The 19339-nt window shown below is 36.2% G+C and overlaps 2 protein-coding genes and 1 long non-coding RNA gene across 3 annotated transcripts; 2 read left to right on the top strand and 1 right to left on the bottom strand.

The window, feature by feature from the left end:
* Positions 1 to 1696: 1696 nt before the first annotated feature.
* Positions 1697 to 6817, top strand: LOC113647215 (free fatty acid receptor 2-like). The gene is made up of 2 exons (XM_027153843.2): positions 1697 to 1833; positions 4184 to 6817. The coding sequence occupies exon 2, from the start codon at positions 4203 to 4205 to the stop codon at positions 5181 to 5183; it is 981 nt and encodes a 326-aa protein (XP_027009644.1). The 5' UTR covers positions 1697 to 1833; positions 4184 to 4202; the 3' UTR covers positions 5184 to 6817.
* A 2489-nt stretch (positions 6818 to 9306) lies between these two features.
* Positions 9307 to 14689, top strand: LOC113647196 (free fatty acid receptor 3-like). Its single transcript, XM_027153822.2, has 2 exons — positions 9307 to 9709; positions 12425 to 14689. Exon 2 carries the CDS (start codon positions 12464 to 12466, stop codon positions 13439 to 13441), a length of 978 nt encoding a protein of 325 aa, XP_027009623.2. The 5' UTR covers positions 9307 to 9709; positions 12425 to 12463; the 3' UTR covers positions 13442 to 14689.
* A 149-nt stretch (positions 14690 to 14838) lies between these two features.
* LOC125140208 lies at positions 14839 to 15419 on the bottom strand. Its single transcript, XR_007139442.1, has 2 exons — positions 15367 to 15419; positions 14839 to 15070 (listed from the first exon to the last, which is right to left on the bottom strand). It is a non-coding gene; the product is annotated as an uncharacterized LOC125140208 (long non-coding RNA).
* Between the last annotated feature and the right edge of the window lie 3920 nt (positions 15420 to 19339).

Here is a 19339-nt window from a genome sequence, read left to right as displayed (position 1 = left end):
GCGAGAGCTTACCCTGGGGTGCCATGCATGGATGCAAATATTTGTAGATGATTCAGTCACCCAACGTACGTTGACCATATCGGCATAGCAGATCAACTGGTTTCATTCAATCCACTCTTTAATTTAATTACTCACTTATTTTGAGTTGTGTTTTGACCTGCTTCATGTTTTACTTTTTTTTGACCATTTCCCTGCTTCTTTGATTAAAGAGTAAAGAGATCTTTCTATTGTCTTCCACATTGGTTTTACATCTTTGTCTTTTGAGATCATCTTCATCTAGGAATGGCAAGAAGATGAAGCTTCATGAAGTGTTTCCATTCAACTGTGATGAAAAAAAAAGGTTAATTTTTATTAGCAAGGCTTCCACTGACCACCAGAGGCCTCTATTGGTCAAAAAACCAACAGCACCATCCTCATAATGATCCCCGATATGCTATGTTTTATTCTTCAGACACCTTGAGAAAAACCAGACTCTAAAGTGAAAACTGTGCCCTTGGGAGATACATAATGGGATTATGAATCATTACAGTATGCAGCTGTAGAAGAGTCAGTGTAAACAGTACTAAATTATTTCCTTACAAATGTCCAAGCAAGACCAAGTCAAAGCATTTGGTCTGTAGAGTTGTGACAAAAAGTGCATCATGGACACACTATAAATGACCATAAAGACTATGAAAATATGCAGTGTGACATTTGTTTGTGGCACAGTGCCGAATGGATTGATCGTGTACTCTTAAAAAATACTGGGGGAGTCAGTGATGGCATGCAGAGATACAGTATGTCCCATGCCAAACAAGAATGAGATGCAATTCTGCTGAATATATGGATTTGTTTAGTGTCAACATTTCATTTGTGTAAACCAATGGATTTAACCAAGTTTTTTCTTTAATTTTCGGTGACGTTGTGTAGAAAATTTGAGTAATATAGTAGTATAGATAAAAAACGTTGTTTTCCTTTCAAGGATGTTTCAATGTAGTTCTCAAAAGAACAGCTATAGAGAATATTATGAAAAAATAAAAGTCCCAGAGATGTACTCTCCAAAATTTAGCCAATGTAATGCAGAAATAGGTGAAGTGCAGTTATTTTTTACCATCCTGTCATGTTTTATTTCTATTATAGTACACGATTTTCCAAGGACACCTCAGATATTATATGTTTTAGTGCCACTTTTTTCTTAATCTTGAAGTACAAAAACAAAGCAGTTTGTCATGTTAATGAACCACTGCCCTCTAGTGGACAACGTAATTACAGACGCATTAGCTCTGATACTAGAGACTCCTTCAGTAAATGTTAAAAAATTTTTTGCTTACAGGAAACCTCACTATATCAACAAAATGTTTCTCCATACAACTCATAATAAATGATGGTATGTTATGGAAATGCTTTGTATTATTAAAATATAAAGCTTTTTCAAATATAACGCACGATTTTAGAATTTTCAGATTTCATATTTTTACAATTGAACCACAAAATGAATAAAAGATGCAATTAAATATTAAATTAAATGTGCATGTGTTTAATAACACTTTGATTAAATATAACTAATCCCGTATCTCTGTTTTATCGTACGTGTTTAATAGTCTCAAAGATCAGTTCACGTGTACGCTTTCTGAAATTGTCGGGAATATGTGTATATTTTGAAGCATGTGACTTGTCTGGCAAATCTGATGAGTAAATACAAGACATTCAAACAATGTCATCTGGCGAGTTAAAGAGGATGTAAGTGTTTCTTCTTTTAAGTGTGTGTCAACATCGGAGGCAAATCATTAAATACAGAGCTCATCAGTTGTGTTGGACACATCTGAAGAAGACACATCACAAGGATCAACAAAGGTAAGAAGCTCTTGGATTTGTTCATCAAACACCGCACTATGTTCATTATTATTTTTGTTCATTATTTATATTATCACGAATCTATTTGAATAAATTAGTTTGACTTGTTAAAGCTGACATGGTTGATAATAAGTGCAGAAACCCAGAAGTTTGTGATCTGCCTATTGAAACCTGTTCAAACCTAATCTGAATTTTCCCTTGACTTGTTGAAGATAAACAGTGGAATATTAAGGAGAATTGGATATGCTTGGATCTAATTGGTCTACTTTAGTATAACTATTGGTCCATTTTTTATACAATTTCCCATCATTTCTTAGCCATTCATACAAAAATAATTCCTACACCTCATCCATTATAATCCTTACATCCAAAAGACGTCTGCAAGCAATCTCAAGGAAATTGAGTCGGAATTACAATGCATTAGAGAAAGTTTGCCTGTTAATACAAATTAAGTTAAACCTTTCCCTCGCCCTGTGTCTCACATGTGTTACCTGAGACAGACATGTTCAAATAAAAGTGTTTTTAGTCCCTAAAAAAGTTAACCAGAGAGTAAATCTACAGTCTTGTGGTTTTGTTAAAAAGAATAGAAAATTTAGCATTTATATTAACTTTCCACAACATTTTACAGTATCCTTTCTCCACAGAAGAGCTTTGTTCTTATTACCATTAGAGAAACACTTTAATATGATGATAAACTTTAACCGCTGAACTTTAGCAGCTTAAATAATTAATGCCTGGAAAGACTGTAGATTAATAATCACATTTTCTGCTGCCCAAATTGACCATTAATTAAACATTTTATGTTACTGATGTCTACAAAGCTTTATTAACATGTACATACTGTATAACATTACACTCTTAAAGTTGCTTTGGTTGTTCTTCATGGAGAACAACAGAACACTCCTTCTGCACTACAAAGTCTGTCCTTTATTAGGAAGGATACTTTTATTGTACAGAAAAAAAAACAAAATTGAAGTACCCATTGTTCTAAGATTTACCTTCCTATTTAGTGTCCACATTCTGAGTAGAAGATTAAAATTTGGTATCCTTAAGGCTCTAAAGAAGAATGTTGTATTAAACTCTGTCAGAGACATATTTTATTTGTAGCCCTTTAAGCATGGTTTTCTAGCAACCACCTCACCGCCCCGCCGCCTCCTCGCCTCTTTTTTTCTTTTCTAAGAACTCTTGAAGAACTGTTGAAAAGTGTAATAGCCTTAGGGTTCTTCTGAGCAATCCTGGATGCACCACTGACTGCACAGCAAGGCTGAGCAATATTTAGTCTTAACCCTTTTGCAATTCTGCTTGCAGAACAAAAATCAAATTATCAATCAGTATAATCAAATTAATGATTTTATTGCCACTAGACTTAAATCCTCGAGTGTCTCTTTTCACATATGATTGTATAATATCCCAACATTTTTTGGCCTCTGGTAAAGTCAGTGTTTTTCAGTGGCATCTGTATTATCCATCTAGGCAGTTTCGATAAAATTGAAATTCTTGGCATGTTGTTGGGATTAAGAAGAAAATAATTGCACAGAGATTGGAGTTAGGAGAGGACTGGCTCCAGGGTCCCTCTTTAATAGACTTGCTAGTCTAAATAGTTCCTAGGCGATGCCATGTGATAGACCTGTGTTTGTGTCACAGTGTATTCCCACCTCTCACCCAACGTTCCTGAGATAGGCTCTGAATCCATGATGAAGACAGAGCAGGATAATGAATAATTTGGAGTGTGTACCATGCACTTCATTAGACAGTTAGAATGTAAGGGTTCTTGTCTTCCAGGAAAGGTTCTACTTACAGTATATGTTCCTACACGTAGAATCATACCAAGAACCGTTAAGGAACTGAAAGCCTCTGCTGTGATGGTGAAATGATGTTATTTCTAAAGTGTGAAAAGGGAGCTTTTATAAACTGAGCTTCTTAAAAAAAAACAAACAAAAAAAAAAACATTCTGGAAAGCACAGGCACCGCGAGTCATTTCTAAAAGTAAGCCTCTTTTTGAATTCTGAGCTGCTTTAGAATGAAGAGCGATTCTTTATTTCATGTCTTTAGCTTGAGGGCCTTTGCTAATTGGTTGTCATTCAGCATTTGAGAGTTTCTTTCTATTTTCAGTAAACACAGAGAACAAAATTTGCAGCTTTAGCTGGTATTAATGGATGTTATAGTACTGTGTTAGTAACTACGGGAATAGATCTAACATGAAGTAGATGTGTACTTCATACAAAATTGTGTATCTTTTGTTGCAGGTCTCAACAATGTAACCTACCAGTTATGAACTGAAATTTAAAAAGAAATGATACTTTCTCTTTCTATTAATATTGACATTTCAATTTCAATTCTCTTTCTATAGACTACCTTAAAAGCTGACCATGTGGACGGAAGAACTGAGAGGTTTGGTCCTGACAGTTGATGCCATCACACTGATCGTAGGCCTTCCGGCTAATCTGCTGGCTCTCTACACCTTCATTCAAAAGGTGAAGCAGCGAGCCACACCCATCGACGTGCTCTTGCTCAGCCTCACCATCTCGGACCTGATCTTTCTGTTCTTTCTTCCGTTCCGCATGAAAGAGGCCGCTGACATGAAATGGACCATAAGCTACTTCCTCTGTCCACTTTCAGGATTCTTTTTCTACTCGTCGATTTACAACAGCACTTTCCTTTTAACAGCTATCAGTGTGGAGCGCTATCTGGGAGTGGCCTTTCCAATCAAATACAAACTCAAGCGTCAACCTCGATATGCCGTGATCGCAAGCATCATATTCTGGGTGGTTTCCATGGCACATTGCAGTATCGTGTACATCATGCAGTACCACAGGCACACTAATGAATCTCTCGCTCTTCCGTCCAAGAAGGCGGTCTGCTATGACGAATTTAGCAAAGAGCAGCTGACGATCCTTTTGCCTGTCCGCTTGGAATTGTTTGCTGTGCTGTTCTGCACTCCTTTTATCATCTGCAGTTTCTGCTACATCAGATTCATCCACATTCTTTCCCGCTTACCTAACATCAAGCCTAAGAAGCGCTCCAGGGCCATCGGGCTTGCCTTAGCCACCCTCCTGGTCTTCATCATCTGCTTCATGCCGTATAATGTGTCCCATGTTGTAGGTTTTATCGGATGGTATAGTCCTGACTGGAGGGTGTACACACTGCTCACCAGCACATTTAATGCCTGCTTGGATCCCCTCATTTTTTATTTCTCCTCTTCAGCACTCCGGGGGACTTTAAAACAACTTCTACGAGGACCGAGACATCGGATGCACACTTCCTATCGCCGGAGATTTGCCAAATGTCCGCAGTTAAACTGTACTGCAACCGAAGAAAGTACACAGAGTTCCAATGACTCTACTGTGTAGAACCACAAAATCTGTAACCGAACAAGGCGTTAATGTTTCTAAGGGTCGAACAACTTTTAAATTTTACAAACTTTAAAAAAGGGTCGATAAACAACAGCAAAGAAAGTAACAAAAGAAAATTTCCAGCTTATTCTATACAACTAACAAAAATTAAACTAATTAAGTGCCTTAAAAGGACACAATTTTAGGACGTTCCGATCCCTACAATGCATTGAATGCCTTGAATGTGACATGGTGGCTGAACTGAAAGTGTGCAGCATAGAAGCTCGTGTCTATCCACAGATGCTCAGTGAGTGGACTTCTATAGCTAGAGAAGTCAATGTGTACAGCCATGTCTAAGAAAAGCTGATAATGACCCAGGAACTGAACTACCATTGTCTTCAGCTCTGGCTTTACTAATGTCTGAAAATACAGTATGAACCCACACTTTTTTGCCCACTTGTGTTTTGAACAATTTCCTCTTACTCATATCAATCCGATGTTCATCGATAGAGATCAATCCAACGCGCTTGGTCTTTACTGCAATCATAGTGGAGGACTTACTGTAAATACCCAAACAGCATGATGGGAAATGTAAAATATACCATTTGTAGTTTGGGGTTCTTTTTTTTTTTGGTAGCATTTTTGTGGACAACAAAGTAGAATGTGATGAACAGTGAATGTATTGTGAATGTTCTTGTAACGTAACTGTGAATGTTGTTTCAACTCTTCCATATGTGTCATTTGGATGTGTAAAATCAATGAAATATTTTAGATTCATAAGTTATTCATACAGCTTGATTTAACTTATGTTGTAGTGTCATAAGTGACTATTGAGTGTTAACATTGTATTAATCACACGGTATATACAGGTGGACAAAACTCAAGGCTAGAAAAAAAGCATAAAATTATAAATGTGATATAAATTAGCATACATTAGCTCGGAATGCAAAAACGGCGCATTAGTTAATACGCTGTCTTTCATTTGCCTTGAATTGGTATCGGATCCGAATGTCTGTCTTCATTTTTCATTGTTTTTTTTTTTTATTTTGTAATATAATATTAAACTACAATTCAGTGACATTTTAAGCTTTTCTTCTATACCAAATCCTCAGCCAGGATGAATGAATGCTGTTTTATATAAATATATCTCTGCTTTATTGTAAAATCAATATTGTAATCTAGTGACGAATAAATAATTCCATATAAATTTATAGACATATAAATATATGATGAAACATTTTAATCAACATGACCTGACCTACCGAGTTAAGCTTCTTTTAATTGTTTTTTTAATGGTGCAATTTTTTTTTAAATCGATAACAACAATTATTGTAAACTTGTTCTTGGTTGCAGTACAGCTATGATATATTTATGGCATACTCTATGTCTAGAAGGTTTGGAGTTCAAATCAGAGCCCTGAGTAAAAACCTTTAGGGACAATGTGATGAAGTTAAAAATGTATTTTTTTTTTATTCTCACCAAAATCAATATAATAATTTATTTATTTATATAAATAGTAACATTCTTATTCTTATTATTCTTTTCCTAATATTTCTTCTTCTTGATGTTGATACTGTTATTTTAACTTTTATCTTTTCTAACTGTTTAATAATTTATTGTTGTAAAAATTACAGTTGCTAACCCCATTTTTCTCTTATTGTACCAATGTTTCTCTTTTTGTACACACAACCACAAATTGTTTAAAGGTTTCTTCAACAAAAATGCAATTACTTTACATTCAGATTTTCTAAGGTGGTTCATGTAAAAGTCAGGATTAGTGCCTGAAATCAATAGTTAACTAACTAATAACCAAGAAGTAAGGCACTGTCATCATCAATCATCATTTGTGAGCCTGTAGGACGTAAAAGCATCATGTAACTACGACTAGAGATGCAAATGTAGAAGCTACTCTCGGTTTTACATCAGATTTTGTTCAAGCAAAATTTGAATTCATATATTTGATAAGCATAAATCATAATCCTATTGCATGTACACATCAAATCAGCATCGAAGTCCATCTCCCAGAGCTCATTATTCATTCATTCATTCATTTTCTACCGCTTTATCCAAGCTTCTTGGGTCACGGAGAGCCTGTGCCTATCTCAGGCGTCATCAGGCATCAAGGCAGGATACACCCTGGACGGAGTGCCAACCCATCACAGGGCACACACACACTCTCATTCACTACGGACAATTTTCCAGAGATGCCAATCAACCTACCATGCATGTATTTGGACTGGGGGGAGGAAACTGGAGTACCCGGAGGAAACCCCCGAGGCACGGGGAGAACATGCAAACTCCACACACACAAGGCGGAGGCGGGAATCGAACCCCCAACCCTGGAGGTGTGAGGCGAACATGCTAACCACTAAGCCACCGTGCCCCCCCAGAGGTCATTATGGTCTATATAATGATTAGATATATAGAATACATGAACAATCTTAAAAAGTAATAATGAGTCAATATTCCCTAAATTAAACATTTTTTTAATTGTATGTGAAGCACAGTGTGCTCATTGCTTGCAAGCACAGCTGGCATTGCACAATAAAATATTCTTCCCCCACTGCCAGAATGCAATCAGTCAATCAATCGATCAATCAATCAATCAATCGATCAATCAATCAATCAATCAATCAATCAACCAATCAATCAATCAATCAATCAATCAACAAACAAGCAAATAAATAAACAAATAAATAAACAAATAAATAAAAACAAATAAATAAAACAAACAAACAAATAAAAACAAACAGACAGACAAACAAACAAACAAACAAATAAATAAATAAATAAATAAATAAATAAATACATAAATAAATAAATAATGCACTTTTGTTTTTGATTTTCAAAATATTGCTGGTTGATGTTTTTTAGATTTATTTGTTTAAGCTATGAACGAGTTGAAAAGTGTTCTAAAATGATAAAGAAAATGTTTTGAGCTACAGTATCCAGATACTCCATTCCCCAAACAGCTCGATCACTTATTATACTTATCATTATATCAATTATATAATGAACTCGTTTGCATAAATCTATATTACATTAAGTCTAAACGATTCAGTGATTCTAAATTAAGAAAGCAACTTTGTATTACAGTTTCTTCATAGAACCTTAAACTAAAAATAAGCGGTTAAAAAAAACAAAGAATGTAATGTAATCATTGATGTAGTGAAGATTTCTGTAGATGGTTATTTAATGATGATGGAAGAAGTCTCCAGTACGGACACGTTTTAACGTGAAGTTTTCTGCCATTCCAACAAGATGCGTGATGAATAATGAATCAAACACTGCTAAATTGTTGTGGTATTAGAGTAAAAAAAACAAAAAATATATTCAGAATGCTAACAGAAACTCTTATAACCATTATATTGTAACCGTGGTATACAATCATCGCACGTCAGCCTCGGTTTCCTGAATGTTTGTTCGGTGTAGTCAGCGTGTTGGCATTGAGCTGCACAGTATTGTGACACACCTGCATTTCCCAGATAGGGATTTCCCAGAGTAGGAGTTACAGAATAATGTGTAAAACTTTCATTCAGAGAAGAAAATGATGTCACTGTGTTGTGTTTATACACGACATGTAGTGATAGGATAAAAATATGGACAGGTCATTGCTGTGGAAAAGGGGAAAGTGAGGCCTGTGCTACAGAGGAGTAGTGCAGATGAAATAAGAGAAATCTCACACACACACACACACACACACACACACACACACACACACACACACACACACACACACACACACACACACACACACACACACACAAATGTTAATTCTTACTGTCTCTGTTCAATGCATCTAAATTTCCTAATTAATACAAACACATAATTACACACACACACACACACACACACACACACACACACACACACACACACACACACACACACACACACACACACACACAAAACACACACGTTTACTGTCTCTCCCTCTGTCCCTCCTTCTCACTCCCCTAATCAAGACATACACCTGAAGGTGCATAAACCATGATAAGGAACCAGTCTCACTGAAGCTGCTCACACACTCGCCCCTGTCTTCCCTGTCTGACTATCCTAACCAAGACACACCTGAATTTCCAGATAAGAGCCATGGCTGTCTGTAACGACTGACCTGCACACGTTTCACACACACACACACACACACACACACACACACACACACACACACACACACACACACACACACACACACACACACACACACGCACACACGCACACACGCACACACACGCACACACACACTTCTCACAGACATAATAACATACAGAAGGGATGTATCCTCACAGAATGGAGAGAGAGTTTGGCTTATTAATTTTCCATGATCAAATGGTGAGAGCAAACATCGAGGCGAGGACAGTGACGAAGCAGGAGGCAGATAGACCCTGAACAGTGTTGAGATAAGCTCCACTCCTCTTTTTTTTCCTAGTTACAGTTCTATGAACTGACCACAGCACTGAAGGAGTATTACATCAGTCTTAATTTTTTTGCCTTGTGCAATCTTTGGCTCCTCAAGGCGGGAATGTACGTGAAGACGTCCTAAGGTAACTGCTTTTATAAATAGAGCTTCGGTCTGATTCATTATATTTTCCCCGAAAAAGGAAATGCGTAGGAGAAAAGTGGGACTCTTGAGTGAGATCCATACTGTACATTTGTTTTTTATTCATGCAGCAATTTAAAGTAAAGAATTAGTAACACTTCAGAAAGTGTTTTAATAAATCTTTATTGTATTTAAATGGAATTGATTTGGAATTTTACAGAGAATATTAAGCAAGATGCATAAACCTGCTTAACAAATACCAGTGATGGCTTCATTTCCTGTGGAAATGATTCTTTGAGTAAAAAAAACTTTTTACTTTTCCTGTATTATTAAATCTGTGGAAAAAAAAAACATTTTATGCAAAAGGTTTATGTAATCATTAGACATTCCTTACTAGAATTTTTTTAGGATTTAGGAAGCTATGATCCCGTAACTGCACAAAGAACCATCGTCACATTGACTAAATTACAATGAAACTACATGACTTGAAGTTTGAGTGTTGGATGTTTTAAAGCACCTTAATGCACAACTGTACATCAAACCGCTTAAAGACTTTATTTTATTATAATATTCAATTGAATTCAGCACTATTTCTTTCAAATACGACTATCACCTGGCTTGGATAATCGACTTCTAACTATACAGAACCACAGAGATTTTAAACCCTCGACTATGTATTTTAATTAAAATTAATTTATTCAACATATTCACTTTTCCCTCTGAGGGAACCTTTAGAGGTTCTGCTGGAGTGTGTTCTTCTATCAAAAATGGTTCCAATTTAGATATTGTTTAGGAAGCAATAAACACTTAATTACACAAGTAACTATTGACTTTTACATTGAATGACATTTTTATCCATTCTTTACATACAAAATGTAAAAATATAAAATCTAGAAGGATTTTTCAGTTGTCCCTCAAAATTAATCAGTGTATTTCAAAGCTATGAACAATTGCTATATAAAAAAAAGCTGATAAATTGCTTACTAAATAAATTAAATCTTATGTAAAGCAATTTATTAAACTTTAATTGATGGAAAATAACAAATATCATTTTGTAGGGTTTATGGGTTCCCTCAGAGGGACAAAAAGTTATTTGTTATTTTCCATGTATTAAAGTTTAATAAATTGCTTTAAATGAGATTGAATTTAGCCTCAAGCAATTTTTTAGAAAGCTATGAACCTTTAATTATACAAAGAACCATTGACAATATTTCTAAAATGTCTTTTAAAGCAATTTTTAACGTATATATTTAGAAACAGTGTTTTAATGGTGGGTTCTTTGTCCTTGTTTTGAGGGAACATTGAAACGTGCTATAAGAGAGTATTTCCCTATAAGATATCAATTAGTGATGTATGTTAAGTATTTGATAAACCATTTACTATATTAATTTCTATATTAATTTTACTGATGTTAAAGTAACAAGGTCAAATCTAATGTTCCCGAATATTTTAACTCTTTACCACACGTTTCACAGCCAAAAACTTTCACATCCACTAAAAATTCAATATAGAACCCTACAAGAGAGCATTTTCTATTGGAAACAGATCCCGACTAGAACTTATACACCTTAGAAACCTATGAGCTCTTAGCTATGCAAAGACCCATTTGAAATGTATATTAAACTCCTTAGACTTCCTACGTTATGTAACTTCACACTTTTCTAATAGTTCCTTTGTAATTCCTCTGAAGTTAATGAATTAATTGCTCTGAGACAAGTATATAAGCTTGGATTGAAGAGTTTGAATGAACATTCCATCTGAATACTTTCAAGAGAAGCTCTGACACAGTTGAGCATAAACTGTATGCATGTGTACTGTAGAATGTATATAGCAATAAATATCATGGTGTTTATGGCATTGTAAAAAATAAACTCTGGAACTCAGGCTTCATGATCTCAGCTGTTTGCTTTAACACACTAAAACAGTCCTAACCCAGAAACATGGCCGTGTTCCAAGAGCCGGCTATGAAACTTAGAGGGATGTCATAACAACCCTGTGGCTTGTTATGACATACCTCTGTTTTTCTCCACAATGAAATTACAGTCTTAGACTTACAACAAAGGTGTCAGAAAGAATGAAAAGCAAAGTAAACAAAGCATCACATGAGGGTCTGGTTTTCATATATTTATCGTTTGTCCATGTTACTCAGCTGGTGTTCCTATCGGTATTATCTTTTGTTCATACTAGCAGCGACAAAGCAACTGGTGAGAATTTCAGTGGCAGTGGCAACGGCAAGCGCGCAAAACAGCCGCAGCAAGCAAAATCTAAATATAATTTCATCAATTCTATGAACAGTAACAGAACAGTTAAGTAGAAAGGAAGTTACAAAATGAAACTGTTGACTTTAATGATTCCTCAGAACAAGCTGATGGTGTACTGTACAGTATATGGACTCACATTTCTTCAGTTCGCTTGCTTTGCTAATTTACCATCAACAAAATTTGAGCTGATTAGTGCTTTATTTACATTGTGTTGAACTAATTAGATTGCATTTTTGCCAATACGATGACAAGAAAGAGACAACGAGTAACACGAACCTTTTGCGTTTCTGAATGCATACAACGGATAGGCTTCAGTTTTATCTCCTGTGTACACATTTGCTTTGCTTCTTTTCATGTTCACATCGAGCTCCTGATATTTCTACACCAACCCTTAATACCGTCAATCGTTCAACATCTGCCAGACTCACAGTAATGCTGTTCTTTTCTGTGATATTCAGGATTGGAAAAATATGAGGTGAGGCCTTAACAAGCAAGCCATGCAGCAGTGTGAGACCATCCTTTGCCTCTCAGTCTACATTATCACCTTCATCACAGGCTTCCCTAGCAATATCCTGGCTTTCTACACGTTCAGCTGCAAAGTGTGGAGAAAGCCAGTGCCCATCGACATACTCCTGCTCAATCTGACCATCTCAGACCTGCTGTTCCTTCTCTTCCTGCCGTTTAAGATGCAAGAGGTGGTCGATGGCATGCACTGGAACATGCCTTACTTCCTGTGCCCGTTGTCAGGCTTTGTCTTCTACATGACTATCTACAATAGTACATTTTTTCTCACTGCAGTAAGTGTTGAGCGCTATCTGGGCGTCGCTTTCCCCATCCAGCATTCGTTGAGACGACGACCCATCTATGCCGTGTTGGCCTCCATCTTCCTCTGGGCGCTGTCCATGATCCATCTTAGCATCGTCTACATAGTACCGTACTACAACCCAGCTGGGACAGGTCCTCCACCTAGGAATGTGTGCTACGAGGAATTTACAGAAGCCCAGCTGCACATTCTGCTGCCTGTACGCTTGGAGCTGTGTATTGTGCTGTTCTGCATCCCACTCCTCATCTGCACTTTCTGCTACGTCAACTTCATTCTCATCCTGTCGCGTTTGCCAAACATTGGCAGACGGAGGAAGCTTCGAGCCATTGGACTTGCCTTGGGCACGCTGCTGGTGTTTGCGCTGTGCTTTGGACCCTACAACGTCTCGCATGTGGTGGGATTCATCACCAAACGCAGCCCTGCATGGCGGGACAAGGCACTGTTACTCAGCACTTTCAATGCCTGCCTTGATCCACTCATCTTTTACCTGTCATCGGCAGCCGTCCGGAACATGTTAGCAACAATGGTGCAAGGTGTGTGGCACAAAATAAAAGCAAGCAGCAATGTTCTTGTCTGTTGGAGACTGGGAAAAGATGGGCATGAGAGTACTAAAAACCCATTTCCAACATCTGGTGAGATTAACGTTCTTTGACATAAATTGTTGGCGGGAAGAGGATGCCTTGTAACGTCCTTGTGTTATTGACAATCCTTTTGGGATTCCATCTGAATTTTTATTTTAATTCCCAAAGGAACAAGCCACAGCAATCGGAATAAACATTTCGGCAACTCTTGGGTCAGTGGAAAATGCTCTTTGGAGATTATTTATTTCTTGGATATCTTATAAGATGAGGAAGAACCTTGTAGTCAGACCAAACACAATCGTGGGATTTACAGTAAAAGTCTGGTTGCTAACCGCAAACCAGCGCTACCATAGCTGAATCAACATGTTTCAACATGTCTGTATGTACAGTAAGTAATGTCCATATGTTTCCTGCATAAGATAAGGGCTTGGACACCGGACCTCATATGGGAGATTTATGATTCCACAATACGAGAAGAAAGACATCATATACAACCCAATGTTTACACACGATAGCCATATATTGAGTTTTTGCAAACAGAAGGCCTATGGTTTATGAATGCCCAGCCTTGAATATGTTTTCTTGTGCTTGCTTCTTCAGCCGGAATTAAAGACACGCACTCACTGGGCATATTGAACGGTGTGTGAAAAAAAGGACCCTTCACCTGGACTGTTCGGTATGATTGGGTGGAGATTAAGCACAGAGTCACAGTTTGTTCAGCATTGAGATAAAGGATCTGTAATAGCAGGCAATACTTGGGTCAATAGAACTCGCTCTTTCACCTGTTCCATGTTAATATTTGCAGGTTATTTGGTTCTGGGAAAAATGAACAATAGGTTGAGAGAGAAAGGGGAAAAAAAGACTATAAAGCAAACACACACATACACACACACACACACACACACACACACACACACACACACACACACACACACACATAGACACAAAAATAAATCAGGCTTTCTATATTACCGCATTTTAACTTCAATTCAGGAAACGACAAGACCACTAAACCTTTCATACCTCAACAAAGAAAGGAATCAATAAAAAGCTAAGAAATGAATAACAATAAAACATGATACCTTGTTTTTAATGAAATTCTTCAAATCTTACAGCAGAAAAGCCCTATTATCTTGTCAACCTTACCGCAATTCATCTGGTCCTGACTGAAATTAGCTGTCATTACTTAACATGTTTATTGGAGAACTATGAGGAGTATATTGCTTATTGTAATGTCTGCTGTCCATTTCTGGACTCTACGGCATCATAAAATTTTTATAGTACATTTCCCTGTTGCTCATAACCGTCTCGTATCTCCCTACAGGATACTGGTGTGTGAGATATGATTTATGAACCTAATAAATATTTGGATAAGGTTATTGTCTTTGATTTCTAATCTTGGGCTTGTGTGTGTGTGTGTAAATGTACTCCAGTAAGAATGTGCAGGTAAAAACAAACACACAAGGGCTTTGGTTTTGTGCTTCACGCACGGTGAAGATGTTATTTATTATTTATCATCTGTAGCCTGTTAGCAAAAAAGTCCCAAGATGCTTGAAAGGAAGATACCCAAGGAGTTGCAGGATTGAACACAGATTGTTGTTTGTCAAAATAGATGACACTACTAATAAATCTGACACCTTGTTGAATGTGTATTGTGTTCTGGGCTTGGCATTTCCTTTCACTGATATGAAGAGTGAATCCTGAAAAAACAAAAATTCTGAAATTTAAGTAAGCTTGGGTTTCACGTAGAGATTTATGCTATTACTTTGATAATTACATTTCAACGGATAATTCAAGGTTTCGAGTCTTTAAAAAAAAAAAACCACAAAGAACGAAAAAGTTGTAGAACTTTAACTTTAAACAAATTTAATATGTCTATGTGGACAGTTTTAACTGTAGATTTTCTACTCTTGTGGTAATAGTACTTTGTTTCTCCATGTGTAAAATTAGTCATTGAAATTCACTTTATCATGAATACAAAATACACTCCCCGTACCTCGGGGGTTTCCTCCGGGTACTCCGGTTTCCTCCCCCGGTTCAAAGACATGCATGGTAGGTTAATTGGCATCTCTGGAAAATTGTCCGTAGTGTGTGAGTGTGTGAGTGAATGAGAGTGTGTGTGTGCCCCCTGCGATGGGTCGGTAGAAAATGAATGAACGAATGAATAGAAAATACAACAAAACAAAGAATAATAACACTTACACTGAATTACAGCATTTGGTATTAAATATGAGATCAAATAAATGGGACAAGAATTATATGAATTAGGGATTTTTGTTTTGATATAGTACACACAGAGAGAGAGAGAGAGAGAGAGAGAGAGAGAGAGAGAGATTGAGAGATGTGTACAGTATAGTATGTGTACCTCCTCTGACTGTCAAAGCTTGGCCCCTAGATGCTAGAATATGACTTTAATTAAATATCAACAATAGAAAACACAAAGAGATAGTGTTCCAGGATTAAATAATTACAATAACGATTAGGAGACGTGTTTGCCATCTTGTTGCTGCCACTGAGAACAAGAAGTAACTGACATCGATGGAGAAAAGAAAGTCAGGTTGGAGGAAAGCAAAGTCTTTTTTATTAGCTTAGTCTACTTTTGTATATTTAATCAAGATTGTAGAAGTCATATATATATAGCTATATAAAGTGTACAACATGGCCTGAAAAAAATGAGAATGTGGTCTAATCCTCTTTAGATGACCGATAGATAGATAGATAGATAGATAGATAGATAGATAGATAGATAGATAGATAGATAGATAGATAGATAGATAGATAGATAGATAGATAGATTATGTGCATAGGGATATGTGTTAGCTATATATGCAAATACAGTATATGCATGACAATAAATAAAGCTACGGCAGGTCATACGTGCATTAGAACATTATGTGCATAGGAATACAGGATGTGCTAGATCTATCAGGAATATGTGCTAGAATATGTGCTAGATCTGTACAATATGTCTAAAAATATTTGATTATATATTTACAACAAGAAATTTACAGTGTATGTAGAGATAATATATGTAAACGGGGGTAAACTGGGGTAAGCATTGTATGTGAAGGATAGAGCATAACTGCAAGATGACAGATAGATAGATAGATAGATAGATAGATAGATAGATAGATAGATAGATAGATAGATAGATAGATAGATAGATAGATAGATAGATAGATAGATAGATAGATAGACAAACACAGCTGCTGTTGGTACCACACTGATCCCAAATCAATGCAAAATTGCCCCCAAACAGCTGGCTGTAATGATAACTGTTCAGTAAGCATGCATCCTCATTATTATCTCAGGGGCAAAGATGGTATTGAAAGCAAGACGACGCTATCTTCCTGTAGAGGTATTGTCCTAGTGATCTCATGTTTGTGTGCTTCATGGAAGAACAATAGGTCTAAAATGCTGTACATGATGGTAATGTGGTAATTTCTTTCTTCATCTCCATCATTACTGTGTGCTCCTTGTCTCAGTTCTCATCAAACTAGTACTATCACATCCTTCCTCAGAAGTTTTATTTCTCATTTGTTTCTTTGCTTTCTCATACAAAATGTTATGTAATGTTGCTTTACCACGGATGTTGCTGCAAATGAGCGGTTACTATAGCAACAAGATTGTATTATCAGTATTGGCAAACCAAAATCGTTTAGAAATAATCTGGTAAATTTTAATCACTTGATTTCATAACCGTTTTTGATCAGATCCATTTAGAGCATCATTTTTCATTAAAATGATGATTAATATTTTTTCAGAAATGACTGCATTTAATTAGCCAAAGAAATTAGCCAAAGAAATACAGTTTCTTCAGCTCATATGAAAGTAATCTTGGTTTTAAGAATTTGTTGTTTTTCACATTTACCAAATTTTATACCGGATTTCTGGCCATAAAATCGTACATTTGTTTACACCGTGTATTGGTAAAAATATCAAAAATGACCCTAAAATGATTTAAATACACTTTTAATAATTGAGTTCAATTCATTTTTGCAATGCATGCTATGATTTCACAAATCAGAAGGAATCTACACTGTAATTGTGCAATTCAAAACTGTCTATAGCAAAGGTTTTTAACACGATTGACTGCTTAAAATATAGGAAGTGTCATTGAGGGTTTCTGCCATAAAGCAATATTCCTGTGTTTGCTAAATTTGTTCAGTGTTTGTAATGTCTTTCATTTCCTCCCTCAGCTGAGGCTGAATTACATCTGGGGCTGCCTCAGAGTTGCGCAATTACAAATGATTAACTGAGAACAAGCTCAGGGTTAAATTATGGTTAATTTCTGATGAATAAGTTGTGGAGGTTTAACCACCGCACACAGACCTCATTTGCATAGAAGCTGACATTGCCTGGAGCGAGTCTTCGCTGCCTTATGATTCTGTGGGTTCTCGGCAGGAAAGTCGTCGATTCATGAATAAATATGGGTTAAGGATATATGGAGTGGCTTTGTTGAATTAGAGCAGTGTTTTCCCATTAAACTCCAATTGACTCTAATATCTAGCTTCTATATGCAGGATGCTATGATACACTATCCATCATAACATGTTTCAGGAAGCACCGTTGACTAGAGATTCCAGAGAAATCCAACCTAAAGCTGAAAATCTAATCACATATACACAAGGTAGATGCACCACATAACCAAGTCTAATAATTAATAGATGGAAATTTTTTATTTCATTTTTTTTACATTATTTTAGTAACTCTTTAATTCATTATAAGGTTAATAAATAAGAAATGTTATCATTTTTATGTGTTAATTTTCTGGAAAATGTATGTACAGAAACTTGAAAGAGAATCTTGTCCTAAATGGATTTAGGGAAACATTCGACATATCTAATTTTTCTTGTACTATTCCTTTGGCATCATGAAAATGAAAATCTTCAGTACATGTATCATCATATTGTATATTTTTTGTACATTCAGATAAACAGACCTTCTTATGCCTTATATGTACATGTAAACAGTCAGTCTAGACATCCGTCTGTTCTTGTTCCAGAGTTTTTGTTTCCTTTAAAATGAAACAGTAGATATTTTCCATTCTTACCATCAGCAGGAATCTTCACACACTCACACTCACACGCTCTCCTCGACTTCTCTACAGGAGACTCGGCAGCTATCCTCACTTTACCCGTCAATGCCAGCAGAGAGAGCAAATGCTCTTCGGATTGGAGGATTTCTCAAAAAGCTCAGATGTGAACACATATTTACAGTCACTGCCTTTCCTCAGACACTATTTCAGTATTCTGAAGCCATTTCTGGATTGGTTAAAAGAAAACGACGTGGGTGTTACTTATCAATCCCTTGCTAATGCCATATTATATTCGCTGACCCATTATTTCCTCAGGACCTCTCGGTTGCACAAATATAAACTATTGTGAAAGGACATTATTTACATTTCTGGTATTTCCTGTCGAGTGTCACGCAAATGAGGTTCCATTCTGAGTCTGGTTCCTCTCAAGGTTTCTTCCTCATATCATCTCAGGGAGTTTTTCCTCGACAACTTCGCCTCAGACTTGCTCATTAGAGATAGGGATGGATGTTAGAGATAAATAGTACCTTAATTTTAACATTGTTTCTGTTTTTATGCTTCTGTAAAACTGCTTTGAGACAATGTGAATGGCTAAAAGTGCTATACAAACAAACTGAGTTTAATTGAAAAATTAATATGTATGTTACGTTTTTAAAATTAATTTTAAGAAAGAACAGTCGTTAAGAACAGAAGTTTGTAGCTGTTATATGGCTAGCGACAACAGGAACTAGATTGTCTTAACCTTATAATTATAATTATGTCATTATGTAATATAATAATATATAATTTATGATAATTATATTATGTAATCAGTAAATAAATGTCAGTGTTGATGAATTTCCGTTCAATTGCTTTTTTTCATTCATTCATTCATTCATTAATTTTCTACCGCTTATCCGAACTTCTCAGGTCACGGGGAGCCTGTGCCTAT

Source organism: Tachysurus fulvidraco, chromosome 25 (genome assembly GCF_022655615.1).
Source record: "Tachysurus fulvidraco isolate hzauxx_2018 chromosome 25, HZAU_PFXX_2.0, whole genome shotgun sequence".
NCBI classification, from domain to species: domain Eukaryota; kingdom Metazoa; phylum Chordata; class Actinopteri; order Siluriformes; family Bagridae; genus Tachysurus; species Tachysurus fulvidraco.
Note: the sequence above shows the minus strand (reverse complement) of the source record. Positions and strands in the feature narration are given on the sequence as shown.